The 13,945-nt window shown below is 42.9% G+C and overlaps 1 protein-coding gene across 3 annotated transcripts in view; it reads left to right on the top strand.

Moving 5' to 3' along the window:
* The first annotated feature begins 723 nt into the window (after window positions 1–723).
* The window catches only part of ZC3H14 (zinc finger CCCH-type containing 14), a 46,939-nt gene continuing 33,717 nt past the window's right edge, over window positions 724–13,945 (top strand). The window contains exons 1-3 of one of the 3 annotated variants that reach the window (XM_053285481.1): window positions 724–768; window positions 12,233–12,275; window positions 13,527–13,641. In XM_053285481.1, the coding sequence (XP_053141456.1) occupies window positions 13,550–13,641 (92 nt within the window). In that variant the 5' untranslated portion in view covers window positions 724–768; window positions 12,233–12,275; window positions 13,527–13,549. Of the gene's footprint in view, window positions 769–8,251; window positions 8,411–9,106; window positions 9,895–12,232; window positions 12,276–13,526; window positions 13,642–13,945 lie in introns of those variants that run through there. The other 2 variants (XM_053285482.1, XM_053285483.1) reach the window with 2 other exon arrangements.

Here is a 13,945-nt window from a genome sequence, read left to right as displayed (position 1 = left end):
GGAATCTTACTCTGGCTCTATGATCCAGAGCTCACAGATGGCTGGAGCAGAGATCAGATCCCTCTTCAGACGCTGAAAAGATCAGATTTCACAGCTCTATGCTTTTTTCCACTTGAGTCTAGGGAAGCCCTCAACATTCTCCTTCCTGGCAGAGCTGCATTAATTCAGCCTTGTTGTTGGGAGTCCTATTGCAGTGGCAGAGAGCATGGGGTCAGTGGTTCATAGATAAGAGAGAGTCTCGCTTTTTTCCTTACATCTTGCTGTTTCCTTTGAATTAACACCCACAGTGGGGAGGCTGCTTTGGGGAAAGGCAACTTTAAGCAGGAAAATGGATGGTGGATAAAGGGTTAACAACCTCAAGCCCATGCCCCAGCCCTTTTCTAATCGCACTCATCTCCCACAAGTCTTTTTCTGTTTAAAAAGATGCAGTTGTAGCAACATGCATTTGCATGTTAACATATACTTTACTTTATTTATTTATTACATTTATATAACACCACTTAATGACTCTCATGGTGGTTTACATCAAAATAAAACAAACAGTTAACTAAAACAGTTAAATTCAATTAAAAACAGTTAACAACAATTAAAACAAGTAAAAGCTTCAACTAATAGCCTGCCAAAAGGATGTGTTTACAAGGCCTTCTTAAAAACTGCCAAAGATGCCGGACCTCATATCTCAGCAGGGAGCATGTTCCAAAGTTAAGGGGAGACTGTGGAGAAGGCCTGATCCAGAGTCACTGCCAGACGAACTGGTGGAAACTGAAAGTAAGTAGTGGGGATTACTTTGGTTAGCCTGGCCTTACTTTAGCCCTCACTTAAGTTCTTCTGTGAAATGTGAAGGGTAGTAACCTGCCTTAAAGGGCTGTTGTGCGATGCCAATGAAAAAGTTAGTTAAAAATGAAAAACTCCTATGCTAACAGAAGACAAGGAGGAAAAGGAGCAACAGTGAGGCAATGGGAAATAAAAATAGATCACGAAGTCATTGGAAATGAATTGTGAAAAGAACTCAGAAAAGAACTTCCAAAATAATCTGAGGTCTGGAAACTGTCTTATAGTGGGAGACATTAAGACACTCCATCTATTTAACTCATCCAAGGGAAGACTATGTACGCTTGCAGTCATTACCTTAGAAAGCTGGTACGCTTAGCAGGGAGAATGTCAGCAATGGAACAGCTGCTTCTTTGGCTAAGGGGGCATTGCAGAAATACATGAGACGGATTATAACAAATAGCAGCTGATCACTTCTTTTTCATTATATGATCATTTATATTAAGCCTTTCCAATTAAAGTAAGGCTCTTTTCAACTGTATTGGTCTTATTTTTATAGCTCCCAGGAATACTTTAATCTTTCCTTTAAATTAGGCTTACTGATGGTATAAATGGGCCAACAGACATATTTTTAAATGTCTGTGACCTGAAGTGAAAATACATGCAATGCAGCAGCTGATAATAGCACGAAGAAATCCAGTCGCCCTCTCAGTAACCGGACCTATAAAAAGAAAAATGCAGAATAAAACCAGGACCAGATACAAAGGTGGAGAGAGGAGAGAGAGGACTTTGCAAACTGATATTTGTATGCAGACTATGGCAGCTTCTAGAAAGCACCCTGAACAATTCTTCAGGAACAGGAGACAGAAATCCTCAACAACCGTCATTATAACTGATCTTGTACTATTGCCATTGTAAAGGAACAGTAATCTTAAATGGGTTCAGAAATGGAAAAATGGAAGGTTTCAGATTGTTGTACTGAAATGTTGCCATCTAACCTTGCAGCTTACTGTCAGCTCCACCAACCTGTCTGCATCTTGGGAGCTGAGTCAGGCAATTTTGCTAAATGTGTTGAGGCAACAACGGCCATTGTGGCTAGGGATTATAGGGACTGTAGCCCAACAACATCCGTGGACCCAAATTTGAGCACCCCTGCCTTACAGGCTTAATGAATTCCTCATGTAAGTCCTATTTGCTTGAATGGTGGATACCCTTTCTTGATTTTGTTTTCAAAATCAAAACATCAAATGCAAAGCCAAATGATGGAAATCTGTGTTTATTTTATTTAGTAGTGTAAGATTGCTAACACCTGCTGTGTCAAGATCTGTATTTTTCTTCTTCTTCTTTTGGCACTTTGTGATGTCATGTGATTCATGCATCAGTCCATGCATGAATTAACTTAAATTTCTGTTTCAGTAAGTATAAATCTTGCCTGCTTCTGGTCTTCTGTTTGTAATGTATATTATTTATTTATTTATTTATGATTAAAATGTTTGTACCACCCTTCCAAAAGGCTCAGGGCGGTTTACATAAAAAATGTAAACATTTAAAATCAATTAACAATTAAAAAAGAAATTATAAAACTGCATAAAATAAATAACAATTAAAACATCATAAATCACCAATTAAATAGCCAAAACAATTTAAAAACAAGTTTTAAGAAAGCTGAGAAAGCTTGGTTGAAGAGATGCGTTTTCAGTAGTTTCTTAAAAATAGCCAAGGATGGGGAGGCTTGTATCTTAGTAGGGAGCGCATTCCACAATCTCGGGGCAGCAGCTGAGAAGGCTTGTCTCTGTGTAGCCTAGCCACTAAACGAGTTGGCAGCAGCTGGAGACGGACTTCCTCAAGTGACCTCAATGGGCGGTGGGGCACATAGCGAAGAAGACGTTCTCTTAAATACCCAGGGCCTAAGCCGTTTAGGGCTTTGTAAGTTATAACTAGCACTTTGTATTTTGCCCAGAAGCCTATTGGCAGCCAGTGTAGCTCCATCAACAGAGGAGTAACGTGGTCTCTCCAAGATGACCCAGAGACCAACCTGGCTGCCGCATTCTGAACCAACTGAAGTTTTCGGACTATGTACAAAGGCAGCCCCATGTAGAGCGCATTACAGAAGTCAAGTCTGGAGGTTACCAACAAATGTACCACTGTTTTGAGGTCATTGATCTCAAGAAATGGGCACAGCTGGCGTATCAGCCTGAGCTGATAGAAATCACCCCTGGCCACCGCCTCAACCTGAGAAACCATGGAGAGTTGTGAATTCAGAAGTACTCCCAGACTGCGAACCTGTTTCTTTTGGGGAAGTGTGACCCCATCTAGAACAGGGAGATCAAGATCGTCTCTAGAGTTCTGACTCCGCACAATAAGTACCTCCGCCTTATCTGGATTCAGCTTCAATTTATTCTCCCTCATCCAGCCCATTACTGCTTCCAGGCAGGCATTTAGGGAGGATATGCCAACTCCTGAAGAGGCTGACATGGATATGTAGAACTGGGTGTCATCAGTGTACTGGTAACATCCAGCTCCAAATCCCCTGATGATCTCTCCCAGCGGTTTCATGTAGATGTTAAAAAGCAATGGAGAAGGTATGGAGCCTTGAGGGACACCATACTTAAGCTCAGATTTTGAAGAGCAACAATCTCCAATCGACACCATCTGAAATCTGTCCGAGAAGTAGGACAGATTAACCACTGTAAAACAGTGCCTCCCACCCTGATTGATTGATTGATTGAGTGCCTCCCACCCCCAACACTCTCAGATGTTCCAGAAGGATACTATGGTCGATAGTATCTAAAGCTGCCAAAAGATCCAAAAGGACCAACAAAGTCACACTTCCTCTGTCAATTGCCAATTGGATATCATCCATCAGGCCAACCAAGGCAGTCTCCACCCCATAGCCCACCTGAAAACCAGTTTGAAATGGGTCTAGATAATCAGTTTCCTCCAAGACTGCCTGGAGTTGAAAGCTTTATTTATAAATAAATAAAAGAAATATTTTAAAAAGACAGTGGAAGCAGCCTTAGCCTACTATTAGTCTTGGTTTGGGGGTGTGTAAGATTTTCATGTTCTGGAATAAAAACCCCTTCTGGACTTATATTAAGCTATTTGGAAGATGTGTTATATGCCCCAAACAAAGAGAAGCAAAAATTACCCGTGGAACCCTTACCACAGGTCAGCAACTGATTGCTCAGCCCTCCAGTAGAGTATAGCCCTCTGGGTCAAATGCCACTTTAGGCTCATTCACACATGTTCAACACTCATACAATGAGTGCACAGTGTACATAGTACAGATCTGTACACAGGTACAGTCATGCACATGTTATGTTGAATGAAGGTACAGAAGTACGCTTCCTAGCATGCATGCATTTGAGGGGCTTGTACCCTGGTTCACTTTTAAAATGAATACCGGTAGTGTGATTCACAGAAACTTATGGACAAGTGTACAGAAATCTTTTTACTCATACGGCATCATGTCTGAATTGGACTTGAATCAGGCTAGTATGATTGCTAAATGTGCAGTTTGGCCTCATGTATTTGTTTTTTATAAGTTAAATAGAAACCACAGAGGAGGGGGATGAGGATCAAGCAGGGGTATAGCTAGGGGAGAGGGGCCCGTGTTCACCCCTCTCCCCAGTGGCCCCTCGGAGTGAGGGAGATAATGAAGAAAATAGGAGGGATGGAGCTACACCCCTGGGAATGAGGCCCATATTTAACTCTTTCCCAGGCATGATGATCCTCAAAGCTCCCATTTTCCCCAAGAAAAAAGCTTTATTTAGTGCCAGTGTAAGTTTTATTCTAGGGCCTAATAGCAGTGTCATGGGGGGCAATTGTAGTTAGCAAAGTTTAAATACTTCCTTCCTATGTGCTCTCATCCCAACCCTGATCCTCCCTAGTGGCTTCTGTGTAACTTAAGAAAACCTAATGTGTAGTTCAGTCTAATGTATAGTTCTATATTTATTTTTGATGCTGTTCTCCTCAGTTATAGAAAGAGACAGATGAAGAAGCGGAGCATATAATACATTGAGAAAGTAGAGTAGACTACTCAAATACCCTCTAAGGCGCTATACACATTTTAGTGCCACTAGCGATTTACAGATCAGGCGATATAAAAATATGATAAATAAATATGATAAATATATAATAAATAACAACCAAGAGGGCAGTATCTTTATACTACTACCACTAATAATAATAATAATTTTTAAAAAACCAATATCCAAAGGTATGAGCAACTTTCTTTTATATTAAAGGAGGATATTTATGAATATTTTGCATTAGAGACTATTTCCAGCACCTTTGGAATGCTTCCTTTTATTGTGGGGGGAAACTACATTTTGTAGTTACTACATGAGGAAAGAAAATTATTTATATATTTGACATAATTGTATACCGCCCAAAACCTACATCTCTGGGTGGTTTACAATACAAACAAAAGAAAAATAAAAAGATTAAAAACATTACAATAATTTAAAATTTAAAACAATGTAAAAATGATTAAAACAGTATCTAATTAAAAGCCTGAGTGAACAGATGTGTCTTAACTGCCTTTTAAAAAGTTGTCAGAGATGGGGAGGCTGTTGTTTCAGCAGGGACCACATTCTTAAGTCTTGGGGCAGCAATGAAGGCCTGTCCCCACCCAGTAGCCACCAGATGAACTGGTGGCAACTGCAGATAGACCTCTCCTGATGATCTCAGTGGGTGATGGTGTTTATGGTGAAGAAGATTAAATACCCAGGGTCTAAGTCATTTAGGGCATTATCAGTTATAATCAGAACCTTGTATTTGCCTGGAAACTTATTGGCAGCCAGTGTAGCTCTTTCAGTATGGGAGTAATATGGTCTCTCCGAGATGACCTAGAGACCAACCTGGCTGACACATTCTGGACCAACTGCAGTTTCCGGACTACATACAAAGGAAGCCCCACACAGAGTACATTGCAGTGACCCAGTCTGGAGTTTACCAGCAGATATACCACTGTTTTTTGGTTGCTTATCTCAAGAAATGGATGAAGCTGGTTTATCAGCCAAAGCTGATAGAAAGCACCTCTGGCCACTGCCTCAAGCTGGGACCCCAGGGAGAGGTTTGGATTCAGAAGCACCCTCAGACTGAGTAACTGTTCCTTCTGGGGAAGTGTGACCCCATCCAGAACAGGCAGATCAAACCCAGCTCCCGAGTTCCAACCCTGCACAATAAGTACCTCCATCTTATCTGGATTCAGTTTCAGTTTGTTATCCCTCATCCAGCCCATTACTGCCCCCAGGCAGGCATTTAGGGAGGTCATGCCTTCTCCTGATGATGTTAACAAGGAGAAATAGATTTGGGTGTCATCAGCACACTGATAACACCCTACACCAAATCTCCTTATGAGCTCTCTCTACAGTTTCATGTAGATGTTAAACAACATCTGAGACAGTATGGAGTCCTGAGGGACATCATACGAAAGTTGAGATTTTGAAGAACAGTCTCCAAGGGACACCATCTGGAACTTGCCTGAGAGTTAGAAGGGCAACCACCACAAAGCAGTTCCTCCCAGCCCCAGCCCCCTCAGACGCTCCAGAAGGATACTATGGTTGATAGTATCGAAAGCTGCTGAGAGGTTTCCAAAAGGACCAACAGAGTCACACTCCCTCTGTCAATTCTAAATTGGAGGTCAGGCCAATGAAAGCAGTCTCCACCCCATAGTCCACCCAAAAGCCAGTCTGCAACGGATCTAGATAATCAGTTTTCCTCCAAGATTGGCTGCATAGGTGCATGCATAGCTACAACTGAATGGAGTGGGGGAGGACAAATGTCTCTTTGGAGGCTCTTGCGGGAGGGCTGGTAACAGCTTATTCTTTGCTCTCACCTTCATGCTGAGGCATTCTTGCCTCTGGACTTCTGGGCCGAAGTTCAGGGTGTCTACACACAACAAATATTTATATACCGCTTTTTAACAAAAGTTTCCAAAGTAGTTTACACAGAGAAATAATAAACAAATAAGATGGCTTCCTGTCCCCAAAGGGTTCACAGCCTAAAAATAAACATAAGACACCAGCAACAGTCACTGGAGGTACTATGCTGGGGCTGGATAGGGCCAGTTACTCACACCCCTGGGGGGCCTCAAAATCCTCCTTAGTCTTTCCTGGGTAGCGCTGGCCTGTCACTGTGCCGGGTGGCCCAGCGTGACCTCTGTTTTAGAGCCAGAGGGGGAGTGGGGAAAGAAATATTTGGGATGGGAATATCTCACATTGCATGTTGAAATGTTTCTGCTAATGCATATTTGCATAAATATATATTTTATATTCTTACATTCTTGTGGGTTCAGTTGAGTGCTCAAGAACTCATGTGTTAAAATACTGCGTGTGTCAGTGTGTGTGTGCGTGCACGTGGGCCCCCTAAAGTGGTGGTGGTGGTGCTCCAAACGCTTTTAGGTCCACAGGCTCCAAAATGGACACACTCCAGTTACAGAGTAGGTAGCAGAGGATGGTTTGGATATTGCAGCTATTTAGAGAAAACACATGGAGATCTTTGTATGACTAAACACTAAATATTTATTGGTTAAATACACTTAGATAGGAAAGACCTATCTCTAATCTAAAGGACTACATAGTGGATAGGTAAGGAGAGAGAGAGATGTTTCCATCTGCTCTCTTGGAGGAAAAGGAAGGATTGTGACGCAGCACAGGAAGTTCTGCAGAGTCAGTTCAGGGGTCATAGAGTAGGGACAGATAGGGAGACCCTTACTCACTGTCTCTACTCCCAATGCCCCTAGTGGTCATGAGGACAGTTGGTGCAAAAGGTAGATGCATTGGAAGTTCATCTCCAACAGAAATTGTCTGAGAAATTTTGAAAGAAAGAAAGAGGAGGAGAGGTCTATCGACGGTTACTAGTTGGAGGGCTGTAGTAGGCCACCTCCAGCCTCGGGGGCGGGGTGCCTCTGGGTACCAGTTGCAGATGAGTAACAGCAGGAGAGAAGGCATGCCCTCAACTCCTGCCTGTGGCTTCCTTCCAGCGGCATCTGGTGGGCCACTGTGTGAAACAGGATGCTAGACTAGATGGGCCTTGGGCCTGATCCAGCAGGACTGTTCTTATGTTCTTATGAAAGAAAGTGTCCCTCTTTTCAGAAATGTCCTTCGATCTACGAGCACACTGGGGGCAAGCAGCAACCCCTTCCTCCGCCTTGTGACAACTGATTCCCGAACCTTAAACTCCCAAGCCTGCCTACTCTTGTGCTTTTAAGAGCGGCTTGACCTGCACCTTATCAACAGGTAATGCTCTTCTTCACACAGCAGGGAGGCGAGGCCAATCTTGTCACCTGTTTAATGCCGGCGGCAGATGAAGCCGCTGTTAAAAGCACAGGAGCAGGCAGCCCTTGAGAAGATGGCAACCTCCATCTCCCGGCTCTTCTCCTCCCGCCTCTAAGGAGAGGAGAGAGGCGGACACGGGGATAGAGCGAAAGCGGCTCCCTCTCTCGCGCTCGCTCCCACCGACCAGCAGGTGGCGCTGCCGGCGGAGGCCATTCTCGATGGCGGCCTGTCTCGAAGACTGCTGGGTTCTGCGTTCGGGTCGGGCCTAGCTGTTTGTTTCGTAGGAGCGGGACTGGCGGCGCTTGGCAGAGTCGGTGGCCATGGAGATCGGCACCGAGATCAGCCGCAAGATCCGGGTGAGAGCGAGCGAGAAGGGGGCTGCAGAGGAAGCTCGGAAAAGGCAGCCCGCAGGAGGGGAGCGTCGCGTGGGGGGAGAGACACGGAGCCCCCAGGCCAGGGGCAGCCGCCTGCTCCGCTCCCCTCCGCGCTGGGCCCAGCAGCAGCAGGCCCGCAGAACTGGAGGCTGCCCCTTCGGCCCTGGCTGGGGGCAGTGAATGGGCTCCCCTGCGGGCGCCCCTCATACCCCGCTCCAAGGGATGACGCTTCCCTAACGCCCAGAGGCTCCCTCCCGCTTTCAGTCCATAGAAGCTCGTGGATAGGCGCCTCCAGCCCCATAGCTCCGTCCTAGGGGCCCCTAACTGAAGGCAGATTTGTTTTACTGATTTTTATTTAACACATTTGTATACCGCCCAAAACGCAAGTCTCCTTCGAGTCTGTAGGGACCTATAGAAAGAGGAAGGCACGGAGTCCTGTTGCAGCAAAATTTAACAGACAGTCCTGTTACTTCTTTATCCTTCAAGACTCACGCACGTTTCTTGTTTGTTAGTCTTTAGGGAGCCACAAGACTCTTCCCCCCTCAGTGTAACGTAGTGTTACGATTCGTATTTCAGAGAGGCCCACCGTCAGAGCAGCCCCTCTCAGCCCTATAAGCAGATTTCCCCAATATTCCTGAGGAGATTTTCTCCCCTGCTGCTAAATTGTTGTCCTAGGGAGCTACAGACAAAACTAGTATATTGCTGTGCCTGCCAGGAAGTGTCAGCTTTTAACCTGGCGGGTGATGGACTGTTTAGACATTTACTACTTGGGCGGTGGGGAGGGGATGCAAAATGCGTGATGCCCAGGAGAATCCTAAATATATTTACTCAGGGTTAGTTTGTACGAGATACCCACCAGCATACGCAATAAAAAAGATGGGATCATGCCAAGAGTGCACCTGCCCTAAGAGTGCACCTGCCAGCATGGTGTAGTGGTTAGAGTGCTGGACTAGGACCAGGGAGACCCGAGTTCAAATCCCCATTCAGCCATGAAACTAGCTGGGTGACTCTGGGCCAGTCACTTCTCTCTCAGCCTAACCTACTTCACAGGGTTGTTGTGAAAGAGAAACTCAAGTATGTAGTACACCACTCTGGGCTCCTTGGAGGAAGAGCGGGATATAAATGTAATAATAATAATAATAATAATGTCACTGAAGGATCTCCCGAATTGATGTCCCTTTACATGTCACTTTATTGTGTGGGTGGGCTGTTCATCTGACTCATTGCTCTACAGGTGCTACACACTTGTTTAAACAGGTATTGAGAACATGTGTAGAGGGGCAATTCAAATGAACTGTTCCCTCATGCAATAAAGGGATGTGCCAAGAGCACGTCGGGATGTCCTCTGCCAACATCACAGCAGGCACTTTCTGGGTTTGATGGCGTACTTCTCATTTCTGCCAACGGGCATCTCTTCCGAACCAACTCTCAGGCTCCAAATCAAATCTTACTGAGTTCAATGGAACGTAAGCCCTATTAATACATTTTACTGTACATGCGTTCAGGTGTCTGTACACATTTACATGTTGTTGTGTGAATGATGGTACGTACATGTGGGTATTTTAAAAGTGAACCAAGATTCTTAAGTACATAGTACAGATAGGAGGTGTAATACTGTACATGCGGTCAACATAAAACAAGCTTGCTCAGGTTTGGCCCTACAGCTGTTTTTGGCCTACAGCTCCCATAATCCACAGCCACAGTGGCTAATAGTCAAGGATTATGGGAGTTTTAGGCCAACATCTTTGCTGCTTTCAGAAGCCTCTCTTTTCCTCAAAAAAATATTTTTGAAACAAAGTATATTTATTGCTGATTGAAACTGTTTGATGTTTGTACACGTTTCTGCATTCAGAGAAATATAGACAGAAGCCTACTATTAAAACAGAACTTCCAAAATATGAAAGGCTCCATAAAAATTGCGAATTCCAATGAATATATCGGTAGGAATGGAACCTACAGAGCAAGCACCTTTATGTTTTTTCCTACAGAAGAGGCATCTCCATTCCCCTAATCTTGATATTGGGAGTAATTCCTTCATACAAATGTAGCTTTCTAGAAATATACAGAATAGACAGACATTTGTGCAGCAAAATAGATATCCGCCCACCCCCCACCCCAAATGCATCACAATCCTGCAGTAACAGGAAAAGACACATCAAGTTTGCCCAAACTACCTGGGATAAATTTTCACTTTATGCAATACCTAAAGAGGAGAGAGATTTCTCTTTGGCTTTGTCTTTAGCCTTGCAATGACCATTAAGCAAGACTGCTTACCTGAAGACTGAGGCTTTAATTCTGTGTATACTTATTTAGAAATAAATCCCATTGAACTCCAAAATAGAAGTTCTAAATAAAAATATATTGGATCAGGTTATAACAGTTTAGTGGATGATCCCAGTGAGATAACAGTATAACATCCTTGAGTCCAGTAGGAAGCCTTCAGTAATAAAAGCAGTACATGACATTGTGTCATTTACAGTGCTTCACCTTGAAAGTCAGAGTTTTCCCTTCATCATTCTCCCTCTTACAGAGAAAAGCAATCTTTCTGTTTGAGTCTTGATTTTGTTTGTATTACATTCAGTTTTTCCCTTAAATGAGGTAATTTCTCTTATAAGGGCACTTTTATTGAAATTGAAATTTGTTTTAAATAATCCAATTTCTATTTGAAAAGCAGATTTTATACAATTATAAAAAATTGCTTTTATCCATATTTGTGGATAAAGTAAGGTAAGCTTTATCTATATTTGTGGATAAAGATTACTTCTAAACCCAAACTTCTCCCTGATATCTTAGGTTGAGGCAGTGGCCAGGAGTGCTTTTTATCAGCTTCAGCTGGTATGCCAGCTACATCAATTTCTCAAGATATGCTGGTAACATCTAGGCTTGACTACTGGAAAGCACTCTGTGTTGGGCTGCCTTTGTATGTAGTTTGGAAACTGCAACTGGTGCAGAACGCAGAAGCCAGGCGTTCTCAGGGGGTACCTATAAAGACCACTTTACTCCTGTTTTTAAAAAATGAAACTGACTGCTAATCAGTGTTGTCTCTAATTTTTTTCATCTGTGTGCGGAATAAGCTTTGTTCTGGGCAGCAGTATCAAGGCACTGTGTGCGCACATGCATTCAGAGTGGGGCCTTCTTGACTGAACCTGAGCAAGATCTAAAACTGACTGAGTGGACATCAAAAAATGTGTGAACGTGCATGCCTTGGAGGGAACACTGCTGCCAGTTAGTTTCTGGGCAAAATACAAAGTGCTATAAAGCCCTGAACAGCTTGGACCCAGGGTATTTAAGACAGTGCCGTCTTCTTCATGAACCCCGCCTCCTATTAAGATCATTGGGGTAGGTCCAGTTGTGGTTGCCACCAGCTTGCTTGGTGGCAGCCTAAAACCGGGTCTTCTCTAGTGTTGCCTCGGGGCTCTGGAACACACTCCCAAATGAAATTGGAATCTCCCCATCCTTGATTGTTTTTAAACGACTTTTGAAAACATACCTTTTTTTAAAACCAGGGTTTTAGTTTATGATCTGGATAGTGGCTCCAACATTCATAACTAGTGGGTTCTGCGCCTGCGCAGATCAGCTTTGCTTTTAGTTTATGATATGATAAAAAGTTATTAATGTTAATTTTAATCTGTTTTATATGATTGGTTAGATTGTAAACTGCCCTGAGATTTTATATAGGGTGTTACAAATAAATAAAATAAAATAAAGCCGCAGTCTTGAACTTGGGAGTTATAGAGCAACTTTTAAATCTCTTTTGCTTGAGTTTGTACAATCTTCAGTCTTTGTTTTTCGTTTTTCATCTAGGGTGCTATAAAGGGAAAGCTACAAGAACTGGGAGCATATGTTGGTAAGTTTCATGATTGCTTTGATTGTCTTTAGTAAAAATAGAACATAGTCTTACAGTGCACTTCTGTGCATGCGCACTCAGAGGTAAGCCCCAGATCATCTACTGTATGTATATTGTCTTTACTCAGCTTTGGCAGGTGTGCCAGTTATGATCCTATCTGGACTACGTGGACCTAGCTTTGGTTACTTATGCTTCAGTCACATTCAGGCTAGACTACTGCAGTGTGGGGCTGCCTTTGAAGACTATTGAGAAGCTGAAGTTAGTATGGAATATGGCAGCCAAGGTGCTAGTGGGGCACGGTATATGAATTGCATTCAGCCTGCATGCTAGCTGCCTGCTTGTTTCCAGGCTCAGTCCACGCTACTGACTTTAGCCTTTAAAGCTCTTCATAGCCTGGGACCAGGCTACCGTAGGAACCCCCTACTCCCATACAAGCCTGCCTGACAAAGTTTTGAGATCAGAATTGGAAGCCCTACTCTGTGACCCTGCTGTACATTGGATCTGGTTGGCTCAATGATGGTGTCCCATTTATAAAATGCACTTCCCAGGGAAGTGCAACAGACCCTTTGTTTTACCATTTTGAAATGGTGTTTGAAGATGTTGTTATTCCAGAGGGCCTCTTAAAATCTGTTTTGACTCTGTGAAGCTCTATTTATATTTTTCCTGCCGCTTTTAGTATTGTTAATCTTATCATGTATTTTATTATGTCATCTTTATATATATTTATTTTGTGTTTTTGGCTGCTTCATATGCCTCCAGACCCTGAGTTCTGTGTAGCATAGCCTTCAGTAGATGCTGTTTTTCTCATCACTGCAACTTTTGATGAGAAATTCTGCACCTACTGAACTCCTGTCTGCCTCAGACTTTGGATCTCTGTCTCTTTAAAAATATGCCTTCTGAACTTCATGTTTAATACACTTCTAATATAGTAAGGAAAAAAAACAACCTGCTGAGCTTTTCACATTAATTTCCAAGAACAGTACTTAGTGCATACTGAAATTATTTTAAACTGGTTTTAATTTTGTTTTAATGAGTTGTTTGTTTTTAAAATCTGTTTTTATATTTGTGAACCACCTAGAGCCATCTGGGTGAGGCGGTATAAACATTTAATAAATAATACTAATAATAATCAGTTGTGATAGATACTTTATTTATGGCCAATGGCCAAAGCAAGCAGTTGTGTATTTCCTAAACTCTGTGCTTAGCTTTAAAATGTAATGCCCAGTTCTATTTTTCTTTTCTTTAAATTAGATGAAGAGCTTCCCGATTATATCATGGTCATGGTGGCCAACAAGAAGAGCCAGGAGCAGATGACGGAGGATCTTTCCCTCTTTCTAGGGAACAATACTGTGAGATTTACTGTATGGTATGTTGATGCCCATCTAATTCCACATACCTGTGTGTGACCCCTTATGCGTTAGATTATTATTTAGAATATTTGAGTACCGCCTTTCAGCAAAAAGGTTCTCAAAGCAGTTTAGCTAACAAAAGGAATAAGAGGGTTCCCTGTCCCAGTAGTTCAGTCATTTTAGGTCAGTTTTTAGGGGGAAAAATCTCAAAAGTTTTGAAAATTGGTACAGATAATGAAGACATGGCTGTAAGTGTCATACGAAAAGTCCTGATCATTCAGAAGTTGAACTTTGGAAAAATGGCCGTCAGAAATTGTTTTT

Source organism: Hemicordylus capensis, chromosome 1, assembly GCF_027244095.1.
Source record: "Hemicordylus capensis ecotype Gifberg chromosome 1, rHemCap1.1.pri, whole genome shotgun sequence".
NCBI classification, from domain to species: domain Eukaryota; kingdom Metazoa; phylum Chordata; class Lepidosauria; order Squamata; family Cordylidae; genus Hemicordylus; species Hemicordylus capensis.
Note: the sequence above shows the minus strand (reverse complement) of the source record. Positions and strands in the feature narration are given on the sequence as shown.